At 45.8% G+C, this 18,743-nt stretch overlaps 1 protein-coding gene across 1 annotated transcript; it reads right to left on the bottom strand.

The window, feature by feature from the left end:
• Positions 1–2,345: 2,345 nt before the first annotated feature.
• Positions 2,346–17,721, bottom strand: pigo (phosphatidylinositol glycan anchor biosynthesis, class O; the record flags this gene model as incomplete). Its single annotated transcript, XM_083641827.1, has 10 exons — positions 2,346–2,475; positions 3,677–3,747; positions 5,193–5,377; positions 9,859–10,062; positions 11,303–12,896; positions 13,048–13,230; positions 13,952–14,111; positions 14,796–14,919; positions 16,496–16,639; positions 17,238–17,721. 10 exons carry the CDS (start codon positions 17,719–17,721, stop codon positions 2,346–2,348), a joined length of 3,279 nt encoding a protein of 1,092 aa, XP_083497953.1.
• Between the last annotated feature and the right edge of the window lie 1,022 nt (positions 17,722–18,743).

The raw sequence follows: 18,743 nt of genomic DNA, 5'->3' as shown, positions 1-18,743 counted from the left end.
CCTGTGATTCCTTTTTATTTCATATTAGTTAAATTCAGACTATTGAAACTGGATTAGCATGACCAGGTTAACTTGTTTTATTATTATTATTATTATTATTATTATTATTATTATTATTATTATTATTATTAACTTGTTTAAAAACATATAGGCATGTAGTCTGCCTTTTATTTCATATTTCATACAGTTCAAATAAGACTTTCTGAGCATGACCAGTTTGACTTGTTTAAATTTAAAAACATATAGGCCTGTAATTCAAGTCTGCCTTATTTCAATTGGTTTTTAGCCCTAGTTGCACTTCTGTTGCACTTTTTTGTTCATTTGAGGTTTATAACAGTGCATGAAGGCATTGTGTATTAAATTAATGCGCTATTTTTTGTGCAATAAATTTGAGTGGTTTAAAAAAAAATCTGAAATTTGGGTCGCGACTTCATGACAAGGAAAATAGTGGGTCCTGAGGCTACACCAGTTGAGAACCACTGCTCTAGATGACAGACATGCAGTGATGCACGTGGATGGATGTAGCCTTGAAGGGCGAGATGGGCTTGCGAGTTGATCTCAGCGATGAGTGGATCTAACCCACACGTGTGGGTCTGGGTACACGTGTTACTTTTTTTTTTCTCGTGGGGTTGTCGGAGTGAGGGGGCGTGGCCTCGCAAACTGCCCTATCGGATGAGTGGATCAGCCCAGCTCATAAAAAGGGCCAGATTCAATCATGCTGATGATTTGGATAGAAAAGGGCACAAGCCGTGAGCTAACGATTCAACATTCCTGCATGACAGCTACTATGGATAACAGGACAGTCGTTACTTCCTGCTCAGCTACAGCAAGCCCTGCATCACCCCGTCGGTGATGCAGTTATTGAGAGAGCGGACAATGGAACTTGACGCCTGCCCTGCCGAGAATGCCCAACAACTCTGCAAGCCGAGGAGACGAGGAGTGCGAGAAGGCGAAGGACCGCTTCTGCACGAGGCGCCATCGACTCCGCCTGGAACTGGATGAGCTGATGGTCAAGTATGAATCCATCAAGGCTCAACTAGAGCTGCATAGCAGGCAGCCCCGCTGTCCAGTCTGCCAGAGGAGACAGTTTGGCCCTGGAGAGATCGTTTCGGAAAATGTGGGTACATTTGTACATTAGACACCGGGAAATGGCGGCCATCTTGGAATTTTGGTCAAATCTTGTGGTATTCCCTAACTGTGTGTGAAATTTCACATTTCTTTCAAAAGCACAATTCCTCTATTTTTTCCCGGGAGCTTATCCGCTCTGCTATTAGGCCAACTTCCTGGTAAACACAGCATCCCTCATGGTGACCTCATGCTGCACTAGAAGGCATAAATATACATTTCTAACCAATAAAACCGCATCCCACCCACCAAATGAAATTCCCTTTCTCTCCCAGACTCATATTCCATTAGTTTAGCCTTTCTCTCCCAGACTCATATTCCATTAGTTTAGCCTTTCTCTCTCACTCATATTCCATTAGTTTAGCCTTTCTCTCCCAGACTCATATTCCATTAGTTTAGTCTTTCTCTCCCAGACTCATATTCCATTAGTTTAGCCTTTCTCTCCCAGACTCATATTCCATTAGTTTAGCCTTTCTCTCTCACTCATATTCCATTAGTTTAGTCTTTTGAACGATCGATCCCTCACTGTTATGTCCCGTCCCCAAACTCCTGCACAAATCAAATCCAGGAGGCAAAGAAGCCATTTGATGGCTTTTTAAAGTCAGTGTTGTTTACACGCTGAGGTTGTTGTTACCCGGTAGCTGCTGGCTTGCAGCTAGTGTCAACATTTAGTTCTCGTCTTCCCATCTTCATTAAGATGCTCTTCCTTCTGTTCTGTGAACAACTCGCAAAGACTGTCTGGCTTGCAGGGCTTTGGATGGACTCAGCCATCATTTAAAACATTCAGCAATGTCCTCATTGGCCTCTCTCACACAAGCAGATACGACCTACGACCCCCCATCAGCTGTGTGACGAGGTTCCCTCCCCGAGCCCATCACCTAAATAAAACACGGTATAAAATTCCCTCGGTGGTTTGAATGTGTACCGAGGCCAGAGTCAAGTCACGGTTCAATATGCCCACATCCGCTCTGGCAGAAGAGGAGGTCAGCCTCAGTCAGACAGTCAGTAGTTTACAATATAGCCCTCAGTAGAGTTAAGAGGCAACCTCACATCACAAGTTCCTGTGCGTCCGTACGATAGACACTAATGGCATTCCTTTTCTTTGTGAGTCTTCATGAGAACGTGCCAGTGACCAGCCTGTCCGTGGCATGTGATGTGTGTGTGGCACAGTGGGCTCTGGTTGGGCTATGGCGGGCGGTGAAGCGGCGCTGCTGCTGCCGCTACCTGGAGGCATCGGGGAGGAGTCTCTTAAACCAGCGGGCCACGGCCACGTCCACTCTCAACACTAAAGTGACACCGAGCAGCAGAAACGCACTGCTCACCACGAAGCCCGACGCCTCAAACATTAACCTGGAGGGAGAAGGAGAACAAGGTGGCAGCAGTTACAACTTCTCATCTCAAAATCACCAACATTTTTTCCCCAAATCGTAAACTTGTGTTTTGGATTTGAAAATGTGAATTCTCTCCGATATGATGATGTATGGTGATGGTATGACTGCATGGCGATGTGACAATGCATCAACTAGATCAGTGATTCTCTACTTTTTTTCATAACGAGGACCCCCAATTTAATCCACATTAGGGCCACGGACCCCATTTGATGAAATTGTGTCTCTGGGACGCAAATCAGAGAATATTTTTTATTGTTTCATATTATGATTTTGTCCAGAATTCCATGACTGCCTATATTGTACATAGAGAGATAACAGAGACACTATGATCAAAACAGTCATTCTTCTACATTCTCTAACTGTGTTAACGTCTTGTAAATGGAATGGAAAAGTTGAACAAGTCACCAATTTGCTGGGGACCCCCTGGAAACCCCATCAAGGACACCTGGTGGTCCTGGACCCCATTTTGAGAAACACTGAACTCTATAGCTCACAAGCGCCAAATGCAACTCCACAAAATGTATTGTCATATTTGTGTCGAGACTAGATATTTTTTCCATACTTCCATAATAATTCAAAACATATTTGTGCAATGCCTAAACTTTTCAAGTGATAAACTCTCACATTTCCATGTTCTATACTTTCTAATGCTCCCAAAGAAACCATGAAACATAAACCATAAAACACTTCAATACTTTCTAATGCTCCCAAAGAAACCATGAAACATTTTAATGGAAGAATCTGAATTATTTATATGCTTTATAAAACGCCCATTCAATGTTTTTTCAATGAACTGAGCAACTCTCTTCCGAAGCAGGAAACAAGAAAAGTGGGGAATCTGTCAAGACAACTGAAGGATTATAAATAAAATTATGAGAATGAAACTTCACAAATATTCATGGGACTGTGCTAGGCAACAGCAATAACAGATTAATTCATAAACCAGTTAGTGCTATTTCTCTTTTAAGGTAAGCAGATGTTAGATATATCTTGCAGTAATCTAGTTGCTTACAAAAAGGCATCCGTGCGTTCACTAATGTGCATTCAGTGAGGAGCCTGGGGAAGTGGTTTAGCGTTTATACGGCGCTAATATCCATATGCTCAAAAGCCTTTACAGTCAGTGTGTTTGTGTGAGCTGGAAAATCCATTCAAGCACTTACTTGGGTGCGAAAACCTTCCACACCATTAGGTGTCTCCTGAGGATAGCAGCTGCACAGACCGATGCGAAGACCTGTGAAAATGGCAGAGACACTGAGCTGGAGTGCTATGATGTTGTAGAGACAAAACAACAGGAAAAGCGTACTAGAAGTGTAGAGTCACACCCAAAATAAGTGTTTTGAGATTGGTCCCCAAAACTAGCCATGCCCAGTTGGGTCCCAGTGTGAAAAGACACAGACAAAACATCGCCTCTGGTTTGTTTTTCTGTCTGTATTGATAACACTTGAAACTAGCGATTGAGACCCTAAATTCATTAGGAAAGTTTTTTTTTTTAAGTGAGGCAATAAATCATGCGAGAAGTAGGGTCATTTTGCCTTCTTTCTATACAATGGGACTTGTTTTCGCAGCCATAGACTGCATCAACGGCTGAGTTATCTAAAAATGCACCCCTCGTACAGTGGTCATAAACGGGGAAATCAGCTATAGACAGGGTTGGGGAGTAACGGATACATGTATTCGGAATACAGTATTTAAAATAGAAATATGAGTAACATTATTATTCCATTAAAGTTACAATTTAAATTGGTGGTATTCTGAATAAAGTTACTTCTATCTCTATCTATAAAATTGAGTATGTGGGCTCTGTCCACTGTTTGTTTCAAGTTCTGTGTTCGGCCACAGCCATGCCGTTTCACGTGCGATCGGGCTGAAAAAGTGAAGATGTCATCAGTGATGTCATCACCCTGGGCTGTGCGGTTGACCTGACGGAGCCGAATTTTCTTATTAGGTGATTGCCCGAATTGTCATCAGTGATGTCATAGAGCAGGCGACGCTGCGACGCACAGTGGTCATCAGTGATGTCATAAGAGCAGGCAAGACTTTGTTAACACTGGATTCCAGTTTTATCAGTATCAATTGCAGGACAAAACATGTCACATTTGGGTTTACATACTTGCATAAGCTTTCCTCTGAAGACAGTAACAAGGTAATTCATAACTAAGCAAGTGTTAACTACATTCAGAATGACCCAGACAAATGGGCTCAGCAAGACTATTTTGAAGTATTCCAAAAGTAATCCAAAGTATTCTAAATAGGTTACTTAAATTGAGTACTATTCTAATGGAATGTGTTGCAAAATACATTTTAGGGCATGTATTCAGTATTCAACACTGGCTATAGAGACCAAAACCGTTTTTTTTGGCACTTCCGCGTTGGCTTAATTTCTCAGCCCCGAAGGTTGCCGCTTGGTTGGGACTAGTAGCTACTAGTAGGACAACACACAGGTGAGCAGCACCAGGCTTTCAATTTCTATTGGTTTGAAGCATGAAGACCACGCCCACAGCATCTCCACCCTTTTCTATCCAACTGTTCTGCTTGAATTTCTCCAGACCTCCGTTAGTTTGAGACAGAAGTGGGGCGACAAGAGATTAAATCGCTATCAATTGGTCATTTTGCTGACTGTGCTAGTGAATTAGCCCACAGGCACCCGGATAACAAAATCGTGTTTTTTGGATTTACCTGTGCTCCTTGGATAAAGAGGTAGCGCGTTGAGAGTTGTAGGAGAGCAGAGGCAAACTGCCGGGGGTTTTCCCTCAGTCTCATCTCCATCACAGCGTCCTCTCCGTCCTCCCCGCCTGCTCGTCCTCCCCGGCTCACACGCACCTCGCACACCAGCGGCCAGAACAGGAGCAACGGACAACCCACTGAGGACCAAGAGACATGTACAGTGTACACATACACAGGTCAGCAGGTTGGCCATTTACTTTGACATTTTGGGGCGTCGTTCAGTGGACACTCTTGTGAGCGATTAGGGGGTTCTTGAGCATGATGAGGCACAGCGATATTAGGGGTCCAAGATGTTAGTAAGACCTTTTGGTTAGGGGACAGTCTCTCTATGTGCGGGCCCAAAAGGCCTTTTGGTTAGGGGATGGTCTCTCTACAGATCCTTTCCCAAAAATTTGAATATCATGGAAATCATGGATCATAATTCCTTTCAAAAAGTGAAACTTTCATAGATTATAGATTCATTACACACAAAGTGAAATATTTCGAGCCTTTATTTGTTTCATTTTTCATAATTTTGGCCGACAGCTCCAGAAAACCCCCAAAACAGTATTTCAGGAAATTAGAATAGTGTGAAGAAAATCAGCAGTTTCTTCTCAGTTATGACTGACTCCAGCCTCAGTCCACTCCCTCTGAATCGCCGCCAAATTTTTTAATCGTCTTTGCTTGGCAATCCGCTGAAGCCCACGGTCATCCATGGTATTTCCATGATTTTTTGGAAAGGGTCTGTATGTGCGCGTACCCAAAAGACCTTTTGGTTAGGGGACGGTCTCTCTATGTGCGGGCCCAAAAGACCTTTTGGTTAAGGGACGGTCTCTCTATGTGCGGGCCCAAAAGACCTTTTGGTTAAGGGACGGTCTCTCTATGTGCAGGCCCAAAAGACCTTTTGGTTAAGGGACGGTCTCTCTATGTGCAGGCCCAAAAGACCTTTTGGTTAAGGGACGGTCTCTCTATGTGCAGGCCCAAAAGACCTTTTGGTTAAGGGACGGTCTCTCTATGTGCAGGCCCAAAAGACCTTTTGGTTAAGGGACGGTCTCTCTATGTGCGGGCCCAAAAGACCTTTTGGTTAAGGGACGGTCTCTCTATGTGCAGGCCCAAAAGACCTTTTGGTTAAGGGACGGTCTCTCTATGTGCAGGCCCAAAAGACCTTTTGGTTAAGGGACGGCCTCTCTATGTGCGGGCCCAAAAGACCTTTTGGTTAAGGGACGGTCTCTCTATGTGTGGGCCCAAAATACCTTTTGGTTAAGGGACGGTCTCTCTATGTGTGGGCCCAAAAGACCTTTTGGTTAGGGGACGGTCTCTCTATGTGTGGGCCCAAAATACCTTTTGGTTAAGGGACGGTCTCTCTATGTGTGGGCCCAAAAGACCTTTTGGTTAGGGGACGGTCTCTCTATGTGCGGGCCCAAAAGACCTTTTGGTTAAGGGACGGTCTCTCTATGTGCGGGCCCAAAAGACCTTTTGGTTAGGGGACGGTCTCTCTATGTGTGGGCCCAAAAGACCTTTTGGTTAAGGGACGGTCTCTCTATGTGCAGGCCCAAAAGACCTTTTGGTTAAGGGACGGTCTCTCTATGTGCGGGCCCAAAATACCTTTTGGTTAAGGGACGGTCTCTCTATGTGTGGGCCCAAAAGACCTTTTGGTTAAGGGACGGCCTCTCTATGTGCGGGCCCAAAAGACCTTTTGGTTAAGGGACGGTCTCTCTATGTGCAGGCCCAAAAGACCTTTTGGTTAGGGGACGGTCTCTCTATGTGTGGGCCCAAAATACCTTTTGGTTAAGGGACGGTCTCTCTATGTGTGGGCCCAAAATACCTTTTGGTTAAGGGACGGTCTCTCTATGTGTGGGCCCAAAAGACCTTTTGGTTAGGGGACGGTCTCTCTATGTGTGGGCCCAAAATACCTTTTGGTTAAGGGACGGTCTCTCTATGTGTGGGCCCAAAAGACCTTTTGGTTAGGGGACGGTCTCTCTATGTGCGGGCCCAAAAGACCTTTTGGTTAAGGGACGGTCTCTCTATGTGCGGGCCCAAAAGACCTTTTGGTTAGGGGACGGTCTCTCTATGTGTGGGCCCAAAAGACCTTTTGGTTAAGGGACGGTCTCTCTATGTGCAGGCCCAAAAGACCTTTTGGTTAAGGGACGGTCTCTCTATGTGCGGGCCCAAAATACCTTTTGGTTAAGGGACGGTCTCTCTATGTGTGGGCCCAAAAGACCTTTTGGTTAAGGGACGGCCTCTCTATGTGCGGGCCCAAAAGACCTTTTGGTTAAGGGACGGTCTCTCTATGTGCAGGCCCAAAAGACCTTTTGGTTAAGGGACGGTCTCTCTATGTGCAGGCCCAAAAGACCTTTTGGTTAAGGGACGGTCTCTCTATGTGCAGGCCCAAAAGACCTTTTGGTTAAGGGACGGTCTCTCTATGTGCAGGCCCAAAAGACCTTTTGGTTAGGGGACGGTCTCTCTATGTGCGGGCCCAAAAGACCTTTTGGTTAAGGGACGGTCTCTCTATGTGCGGGCCCAAAATACCTTTTGGTTAAGGGACGGCCTCTCTATGTGCGGGCCCAAAAGACCTTTTGGTTAAGGGACGGCCTCTCTATGTGCAGGCCCAAAAGGAATAAAAAATAATTGCCATTTCGTTGCCATGCTGTAACCATTGAGCACAACAGCTTCATACTAATGCACAGTATGTCGCAGGAAAGTGTCAGACACCACTGCCTCTAAATTATATGCTTTTTTGTTTTGGTTTCTTTCAAGATTAAATGTATTCATAAGCACTCTTTTCTCTTGTGTTTTATCCTTTAAAAACAAGAAGTAGGTGATTCATGATGAGCTGCAATCAGCTTGACAAGGCGTGGGCAGTCACATCATATTTGTGCTCTTTCAGACTCTGGCTTCAATCAGGAAACTCCTAACATAATAAAAAGGTTACTTTAGGCTATATATTCCTGTATAGGCACAGAGCTGACAAGACGGATAAACTAGGCTACAGAACCAGAAAAAGAAGAATGACAATATGTATGCATATATTCATGATATTTTCATAATGGTTACACTATTTCATACTTTATATACCCTGATTACCGTAAATTCCGGACTATAAGGCGCACCGGTGTATAAGCCGCACCTGCAAAGTTGACTGTTTTTTACATATATAAGCCGCACCGGACTATAAGCCGCAGGTGTTTTAATGGTATTTTTTTTTTTTTTTTTTTTTGTGTTTTAATGTTTAATTACCATATGTAAGGGTTCATGCACAGAGGGGATTGTCGGGAAAGAGATGGCTGTTTGAGGAAGCTCCCATTTATTAACATTTCAACAAAACAACATAACACAACACCACCTGTGTTGTTTTTTACAGTGCACACAGTGTCCGCGGTGTGGTGAAAAGAGGGCAAGAGAGGAAATTAAAACAGAAGTGGATTTATAGTTAGAAAGAGTGCTAAAAAAGAGAGATTTTTTTTTTTTTTTGGAAAAAATCCATAGATAAGCCGCACCGTTATATAAGCCGCAGGGGCCAAAAAACGGGAAAAAAGCCGCGGCTTATAGTCCGGAATTTACGGTATGTCCCATTATATTGGATAATTATTTATATAGTAGACAATTACAAACGCAACATATTTCTAGTTTTATAATCATTTGTAATGTTTGAGTAAGGAGTCACATCTGCTAGTACCATCTGTCTGTAATAAATATTACGTTATTGGTTATTTTATATTCTTTTTGCATTCCGATATTCTACTTGTGTTTTTCCAGTAAATCCAATTACTTCTGCTGCAACCTAATTTCCCCACAGGTCAGGGATCATTCAAAGTTTCATCTGACCTCACTAGAAGAAGAAAAAAGTCTTTATTGCTGCTACTGTGTTAATGGTAGTAAGCAGGGCCCGAAATTAACACCCGCCAAGCGCCAATGGCGACTAGATTTTGCATTTGGCCAGTGACGATCAGGGGTCTGTCCGCCACTTGGCGAGTAATGTTTTCACCATCGCACTTTGGTGTTGCTGCTTCTGCTTCTGCTCTCCTCTTATCTGCCTGCTGCTGTCGGAATTTCAGAGGTGGGGGCTGAGCGCTCCTCTCTCTCACACACACACACACACACACACTCTCTCTCTCACACACACACACACACACACAGCAAACACCGCTACACACGAATCAGCCACACAGCGTCTCTCAAACTCTCCTCCTCCGCTCTCCTACATGTTACATTTGTTGCTCGACTCCCCCCCTTCCTCTCTCTCTCTGTCTCAACTGAAAAAAATTAACCCCTTGCTGCCTCGCAGGTGCAACAGTACCCTCACTCTCTCTCTCTCTCTCGGTGTTAGTATTGTATAGCTGTAGTTTTGTAGTTTAATGTTAGTATTAGCCTATTACTGTAAATGTACTACAATTTTGGTTGTCTTATAGTGTTGTGCTGTTGGTGTTATTAGCACTAGTGTTTGTCTTCACATGAATTATTAGTATTAATGTTACTGTTAGTGATAGTAGATGTACGTATACGTGACCGAAAAGGCAATTTATTATTTTGGCCGGTAAAAAATATGCTTGGCCGGTGGATTATTTTCCCCCCCATCTACCCGCCACTTGGCCGGTGAGTCAAAAAGGTAATTTGGGGCCCTGGCAGTAAGGCTGGCTACCTGCAAACAGGATGTGCGAGGCGAAGGTGTTGAGAGTGACCAGCAAGGCGGGCAGTACTGTGCCCGTGTGTCCGCCAGGGAAACCCACGAAGGCGGCGCCCCACTGGATGGAGGGGAAGGTGGGCAGGTGACCGGTGGCGTGGAAGAACTGAGTGGCAGCCAGTGACCACAGCACCACTGGAGTCCAGGGAACATCAAACCCACCTGCAGGGGGAGACAGAAACACAGAGAGAGGCAAACGTCCAGTGTGACATTTCTTTTTTTTTAAGTAGAGAGCAGTTCATTATTACCGTAAATTCCGGACTATAAGCCGCACCGGTGTATAAGCCGCACCTGCAAAGTTGACTATTTTTTTCTTATATAAGCCGCACCGGACTATAAGCCGCGGGTGTTTTAAGGGTTTTTTTTTTTTTTTTTTTTTTTTTTTTTTTTGTGTTTTAATGTTTAATTACCATATGTAAGGGTTCATGCACAGAGGGGATTGTCGGGAAAGAGATGGCTGTTTGAGGAAGCTCCCATTTATTAACATTTCAACAAAACAACATAACACAACACCACCTGTGTTGTTTTTTACAGTGCACACAGTGTCATACAGTGTCATACAGTGTGGTGAAAAGAGGGCAAGAGAGGAAATTAAAACTTATTATAGTTATATAGGATTTATAGTTAGAAAGAGTGCTAAAAAAGAGTTTTTTTTTTTTTTTTTTTTTTTTTTTTTTTTTTTTTTTTTTTTAAATCCATAGATAAGCCGCACCGTTATATAAGCCGCAGGGGCCAAAAAAGCCCAAAAAACGGGAAAAAAGGTGCGGCTTATAGTCCGGAATTTACGGTAGTTCATTGTTGAAGAGTACAATTTGTGTTTGTGGAAAGACTCTTAACCCTCTGAACCCCAAACACTTTCTGGGCTTATTATACATTATGTATAGCATGTGCAGGAGTGAAGAATAAGCCCAGTTACATACTGAACTATTTACATTTATACAATGCCTCCTGTCCTCCCCTCTCTGCTCCGTGTAAAAACAGCCTGCATTTCAGTCCGTTTCACTGAACTTTTGTCACGTGACTGTTGGTCGTAGCTGAATCATTCAAGGCTTGTCCGTTGCGCTGTAGAGCACAGGATTTAATGTAATGTTTTTACAGGATCTGGTTCGTGCAAACAGTTTATTTTCGGTGAAATTATAAATTAGACCTCTAAAATAAAGTTATTAGAAATATCACTGTTTTAAGCTTAGATTTGGTTCATTTTCCCTTACGGAAGCGTTGATTGCACATGATTAGTTCAAGGACCTTCGTAAATCTGAAAATCCAACGATCATTTCTGGTTTTACCTGTAAATCTGGCAACCTTTTAAAGAAAATGTGCTTTTCTCAACCGCCAGTGGGCTTTTGGGGCTCAGGGGCAAACAAACCGCAAAAGACCTGATGGTCACTTGTGAACATCTTACCAGGATGCGCTGCATCCAGGCCGTTGAGGGTGGTGGAGGAGGCGTGGATATGCAGCAGCGCTCCCATCTCCAGCAGCAGCAGGAGGAAGGACAGAGCCATGCCCTCTGGGTGCAGCAGCAGCAGACCCACACCCAGCATGCCGCAGAACAGGAGCAAGGGGGCGGAGTAGACGGTGCCCAGGCCGTAGGCCTCCACGGCGGGCCTGCTGTCCGGCTCCGCGGCCTCGCTCGGCTCGCCGTCCTCCAGGGAGCGCCGCATACGCTGGTAGATCTGGGGAATGAGGTGGTGCAGCTCCGCCTGCGGGCTGATGCCGGTGCTGGCTCGGTAGCGGGGCGGGGGCAGAGACGGGCCCCTGGCGGGGGCCGCGGCCCGGACCTTCACAAACACAGTGAGAGGGTCCATCCAGATCAGGAACAGCCCCAGCTGCAGGAGACAGAAGGCCGTCCTGGGCAGCGCCAGCTGGGCCAGGCCGATCAGCTCGGCCAGATTGCGAAAGCTGTCCTCCGGGGTGGCACCGACCGCCCAGTGGAGCCCCAGGCAGACCCACAGCAGCGGGAGGATGCAGCGGGCGGTGAACACCGTCGCGCCCGAGGCGTTGAGGTTGCCGTAGTGGCGGAGCCAGCGCCTCAGCAGGTAGGTCCACAGGCCCAGGGAGGCCAGAGAGAGGACATAGTGGAGGTTCTTCAGCTGGCTGTCCTGCAGACGCGAGAGGGGCGAGAGGAACGGGGACGGCCGGCAGGAGCCCTGCTCCTCCCGGCAGCCGTGGAAGGAGAGGGAGAGGTAGAGGCTGCCCACCAGGAGGCCCAGACAGGCCAGCAGGGTGCTGCTCTCCTTCCTCACGGCCGAGGGCGACAGGACCGGGGAGGGCAGCAGCCCGGCCGGCCTCAGGGGGTCGTGGCTGGGGGGCAGCAGCAAGCCGTCCCAGTTGAGCTGGATGGGAATATACAGCGCCAACGAGAACGCCAGGAAGGTGACGACCCGGCCCTCGGCGATCACGTAGCTGTCCGAGAGCAGAGAGGCACAGCGGAGGAGCGGCACCAGGAGAGGCGGGGCGAGGAGGCCACGCAGCGACGACCAACCGGCACGCTTCGGCGCCGCCGCCTTCCGTTCGTTCCTGACTCGACGAGCCCTCCAGAGGAACAGCAGCTCAGAGCTGAGGGCAGCGGCTGCCAGGCACCACGCTAGCTCCACGTAGCCTCGGCTCAACAGCTGACCAGCAGCTGCGCAAACCCCCGCCGACACTGCCCACGCCACAGGGGCCTTCAGCAGAGCGCTCTCCCTGATCAGCACGCAGGACAGCTCAGACAGGACCAAACACAGCAGGCAGGCAAAGGCCAGGACGGCTAAACCCGCGGCCATCTTGAGCGGGTTGAAGCGGGCCCATGTGGCCCGGCAGGTGTCTCTGACAGAGGTGAGGTAGGCCTGCAGCGAGGCCTGCAGCGAGGCCGCCAGCTCCGGGGAGGGCGAGCGACCCTCTGGAACAGCGGCGAGGTAGTCAGAGGAGAGGCGGGTGAACTCGTCCCGCAGCTTGGAGAGGCTCTCTGGTGGAATGTCTTTGGCCATGCCGGAGTACGTCTCCAGGAAACGATTGACCTACAAACACACAACGCTCACATCAATAGGTCAACTGCATTGAAGTCATTACAGTCGTGTGTTCAGGCTTCAGGCTATGTGTCTGTGGCTCTTTCTGTGCCCATAGTAAAATAGCAACATGTGCAAGGTCACTCTTCACTGAGCAGAATACCTGTTTGGCGTTGATCCACAGCGCCTCCAGCTGGCTCAGACCTCCAACTGCAGCCTCCGTCTGGCCATGAGGAGGGAACAGCGGGAGCAGAACCTGTCCGACACTGCTGTAAGGGATGGGGACTCCCAGCAGCAGAGCCAGGGTGGGAACCAGGTCCGTCTGGGGGACGACGTCCGGTTCATTCTACAAATATTTGAGGAGATGCAAACAGAGTTTCCACTGTGATTTAAAGGGATACTCTGACTTTTTGGGATGACATTGGAATTGAATCCAGCTCTAAGGTAACAGAATGTGAATTGAATTGGAATGACAGGAAACAGAATTATCCACTGAATTCAATGAATTCCACTGCTAGAGGTTTTGACTTGCTAAAACACATTATAAATCAAACATTGTGAATCAAATAAAAATCAGTTCAACAGATGCAAATTAAATTATAATGTATGGATTACAATTACATGTTATGTATCCAAAACCAAACTTTTATATTTTCTAGACTTTGCAGTGTGTAGAAACCACGTATTCCTCCCTGGTCCACATATGATTCCCTTCACATGATCAGATCAATCATTGAGGCCATTTACATGCATTTTCTGCAATCCGATTGCAATCTGATTGCAGAAATGGTTGTCCTCTCAATCCGCATAAAGTTGCTGTATCCAGATTGAGAGGACACATTGCATTTACACTTGTGTTCAATGTGTACACAATGCATCCCTGACCACCTCCGGAGGGGGTTTGGCCGATCCGATTGCAATCCTTCTTCAATGCGTTTTGGGGGTGTTTTACACCTGGCATTTCAAGTGATAAAACACAATCTGATTGCAATCTGATCACAGAAAATGCATGTTAGCGCCAGGTGTAAATGGCCTCATTATGTCAAAAGGGAAACCGCTTCACTGACCTGGGACGGAGGTCCTGGGAAGAGAGGGGAAGGGCTATAGAGGAAGATAGCAGCGTCAGTCTCCTTCTGACTCTCTCCACCATGGTCTCCAGTGTCGGTCATCCCATGGTCTCCCATCACCACCAGCAGGGTGTCGTTCTGCAGACGGTCCATCACAGACCTGGAGGTAAAGCATGAACAGACAGAGGAATCAAAAGAAACAGTCATCAGGGTTTATGTCACCTTTTCTGTTCAATTCCATGATTGTTCAATGCCTGTTCTAATCGTTGGCAGCTCAGACACAGGGATGATTTTGCTGCCAAATCCTACTATAATTACACAGGCTGCGAATCAGCCTATTTCACATCCCACCCAAATCAGCCATTTTGTGTCTAAAAGGCAGGAAGTAAAACAAAGAAGCAGATGCTGTTCTTCCACTGCAGGGACAGCTGGTCCAGTCCCAGCACTCGAATTAATGTCTTGCTTGCGCCTGTGTTACTTCCTGCATTTTAGACACAAAATGGCTGATTTGGGTGGGATGTGAAATGGAAATAGGCGTATTAGGGGTGGGGGGGGGGGTGTTTTATTTAATTTCCTGTTATGTTATTTATTAGTATGTGAAGCACTTTGGGTTACAATTCTGTATGAAAAGTGCTACACAAATACATGTTATTAATATTACACAGACTGCACCTGGGAATGCTTTGAAGCGAGCTTGCAATAGTTTGATTTAGTTTGTTTGCACATGAGGTTTATTTTGTTTCTGTAGTTCCGTTAAATTTGTGGTGTTGCTGTGTAACTTAATGTCTCTATTGAAAATAAAATGCCTGAAAGAAAGCTTGCAATAGCTTCGGCGCTGTCTGACCTGATCACCCCGTCCATCTGGGTGAGCTTGTCGGCCATGGCAGGGTGGTCAGGTCCAAACCGATGGCCACAGTGATCCACGCCGAGGAAGTGAGCAACCAGGACGTCCCAGTCTTCACCAACCACTGTGACCAGAGAGAAGTGACAGAAGGAGAGATGTGAGCCGCCATAGTGGCTTTTAAACATGAAGTCTGGATCATCTCTGGCTAGCCAGAGCAGGATATTTTCCGGTTTTACCTTTTTAAACATGAGGGGTCTTTGTTTAGAAACAGCTGGTCACAACAAGACCTTCATCTGGCAAAAGTAATTTCTGAATGTAGACAACAGTAATATATAGGCACAATGGGGTGTCGCAGCAACCAATCACAGTCAGGCAATCAGGCTGCCAACGGTGCCTAATAGACACTGCAGGTGTCAGTCAATCATAATAAATACATAGAGCAATCAGAATACATATATATATATATATATATATATTTTTTTTATATATATATATATATATATATATATTTATTTATTTATTTTTAGACCCCCCCCCCTGCTCTCGCCAAAATTTCAAAAAACCTTTATGGCATATTATTACAATACAACAATACTAGTGTTGACAGTAATAGAAGATGCCAAATCATTCAAAACAATAAGCATTTTGCTTTTAGGAGCATTGTGGCAGCGTGCAGTGCTGTTCCAAAACGTGTCAACGTGTGTCGTTGCCTGGGAAACGCACATCCCATAATACAACTGTTCGCATCGCATCCAATAATAGTATGATGATACTCGGGATGCCATTGCCAACATAGATGTGAACAGGTTAGCTAAAAGTTTAGCGTCGCCAGCGAGGGCCCCCACCGTTGCGTTCGGGGTACGATTCGAAATCCCTCCAGGCCTGAAAATTTTTCTGGGGGAAACACTGCAGTATATGCACTCATGGTATAGAAATATACAGTAGACTGAGTACAGTATATGTACTCATTGTATAGAAATATACAGTAGACTGAGTACAGTATATGTACTCATTGTATAGAAATATACAGTAGACTGAGTACAGTATATGCACTCATGGTATAGTACATACAGGTGATGATGGTACATACATGTACATACAGGTGATGGTACATACTGTACATGTGATGGTACATACATGTACATACAGGTGATGGTACATATTGTACATGTGATGGTACATACATGTACATACAGGTGATGGTACATACATGTACATACAGGTGATGGTACATATTGTACATGTGATGGTACATACATGTACATACAGGTGATGGTACATACATGTACATACAGATGATGGTACATATTGTACATGTGATGGTACATACATGTACATACAGGTGATGGTACATATTGTACATGTGATGGTACATACATGTACATACAGGTGATGGTACATATTGTACATGTGATGGTACATACATGTACATACAGGTGATGGTACATACCGTACATGTGATGGTACATACATGTACATACATGTGATGGTACATACATGTACATACATGTGATGGTACATACATGTACATACATGTGATGGTACATACATGTACATACAGGTGATGGTACATACATGTACATACAGGTGATGGTACATACATGTACATACAGGTGATGGTACATACTGTACATGTGATGGTACATACATGTACATACAGGTGATGGTACATACATGTACATACAGGTGATGGTACATACCGGTGGAGTAGAGGTGCTGCAGGATCCCATTGTCCACCGTGTGCAGATCCTTCACATTGAAGGAAGGGAAGGGCAGAGAGCGGTAGAACTTCTTTGGAAACAGACTTTCCCAAGTATCATCGCCCATGAACACCACCCGCTTCCCTGTGAAGAGGATGCAGGAAGTCACACAGACCATCATTAAACGTCAAAGGGCAGAACCAGGGTGACGACTGAACACTTTTTTTCTCTCCCAGAATTCCATACTTTTTCCAGAACTTAATTTCTAGTCACTGGGCTTGAAGATACTGGTTGTTATTCATTGTGATGTTATGATATGCTGATTCTGGCTGGGCGACATGACCGTCAATAAGTCTATTTTGATTCGATAGTGTCTGGATACAAGGCCGTCAAGTTTAAAGGGCAAGACCTGAAAAGATAGGTAGGTATTTTGTAATTTGTATTTGTTTATCCATGACAAGCTGCTGCTATCTGCTAACTTGCACCATGTATGATGTATGTTCTATGTTCTACTATGTTCTCTATGTTTTATGGTGTGCTGATTGTGCACAATACGTAACATAGCCTACTGTATGTGCTGTGAAGAGAAGCCAAAGAAAAATGTCCACTAAGGTGGACAATAAAGTAAATCAAATCAAATCAAAGTATCACATTTTCCAAATCCATATTTCCAGACTATCCAGGCACATGTAGGAATCCCACATCAGATCTCACCGCTCACCCCCGCTCAACGACTGCTCACCTATTTGCCCAAGCTGGTGAATGAGGTTGTCCTCCAAGATGGCGCTGGAGGCAAAGTTATTCCCGACGTCGATGAAGGTGGGCAGGGAGCCGGTGGTGAAGCCCTTGATCCTCTGCATGGTGGTGGTAGGCGGGTCGGCGCGGAAGGCGTACAGGCGGCTGTGGGAGGGCTGCGACGAGGCCGTCTCCTCCAGCACGGGCAGCTTGTTCTCGTAGGGGCGGGGCGCGGCGTTGCCGGCGTCGAAGCGGGCGAAGTCGATCTTCAGGGCGTCGATGATGAGGAGCACGGCCCTGCGGAAGCGCGGCTTGACGGGGCAGAAGTCGCCCTCTCTCCGCTCTCCACCGGGGGGCAGCACGTCTGTGCAGGAGCTGGTCCGGTTGACCTCCAGCCGCACCAGCAGGAAGCCGCCCACAAACAGGTAGATGCCCACGTAGAAGACCGCGCACATCCAGAGCAGCAGGGACAGCACCGGGAGCCTATTCATCCTGGGAACAGATGACAATATACAGTTACAATCAAAGGATGTAGATGGCAGCTGCAGCATCTAATCCAGACATTGCCAACCTGTGGGCGGCGAAGGTATTGCAAATGGGCTGCGAAATCATTGGCAAAATATTACAATGCGAGTAAAAAAAAAAGATTATGATTATGATTGATTGATATGTGCAAAGTTTTAATCAATAATATTTAACATGGAGTATTCAGAGAGCCCATTCAGGCACGTTTAATTATATAAAAGGGTGGTGGAGGATGTGGGCAGGCTGGTCCGTGGGTTGGTTCGTGGTTCAATCGGAAATAGCATGTGCACGCATAGGGACGTGAAGACCCCAACTGATTATTTCTCCTGTCTTTTATAATAGATTTTCACCAAATCATTTCCCTTAACCAATATCCTACCTCACCACTACTTCCTCATTTCCCCCCGACTTGCTTCCGAACAGGACACTGAACTTTCATCATAGGTTCGCCTGCCGCGGGTCCGTACTCATCGACAATGAGAATGCATTTCTCCATTGTTGTTTAATACCATTATTTAATCTGTAATCAATTATTCATTAATTAGCCTATTGCAGAGCAGACAGCCCTTCGCCTTTAGTTTCTGATTTCTGTGTGGTGCTGGTGGACAGCTCCTTTTAATGTTAAAATAAAACATGCTGAGAATGCATTGTTTGGCCATATTGTTTACGTGGGCCACGAACATTTTGGAGATTTTCCAGTGGGCCATGAATCGATCTATCTAATCAATCAAATAGCCACAGTCAAACACACATAAAGAGACAATAAGTCAGTCAAGCCCATAGCACAAACAAAGGTAGCTCAAGACAGTAGTGCTGTATGCTGTTGTCTGGGAATCGGAAGGTTCCTGGTCCGAGGTTCGCTCTTCAGTCCAGACCACTTCCAGAGTGCTTTTTGAGTGGTCGTAGCGTCGTCCACTAATCGCTTTAAATAAAAGAGGTCGGTGGTTTGATTCCCGGCTCCTCCAGTCTGCATGTCGAAGTGTCCTTG

The sequence above is a fragment of the Poromitra crassiceps genome, assembly GCF_964638095.1.
Source record: "Poromitra crassiceps genome assembly, chromosome: 8".
Classification (NCBI taxonomy): Eukaryota; Metazoa; Chordata; class Actinopteri; order Beryciformes; family Melamphaidae; genus Poromitra; species Poromitra crassiceps.
This window is presented reverse-complemented; position numbering and strand designations above follow the sequence as displayed.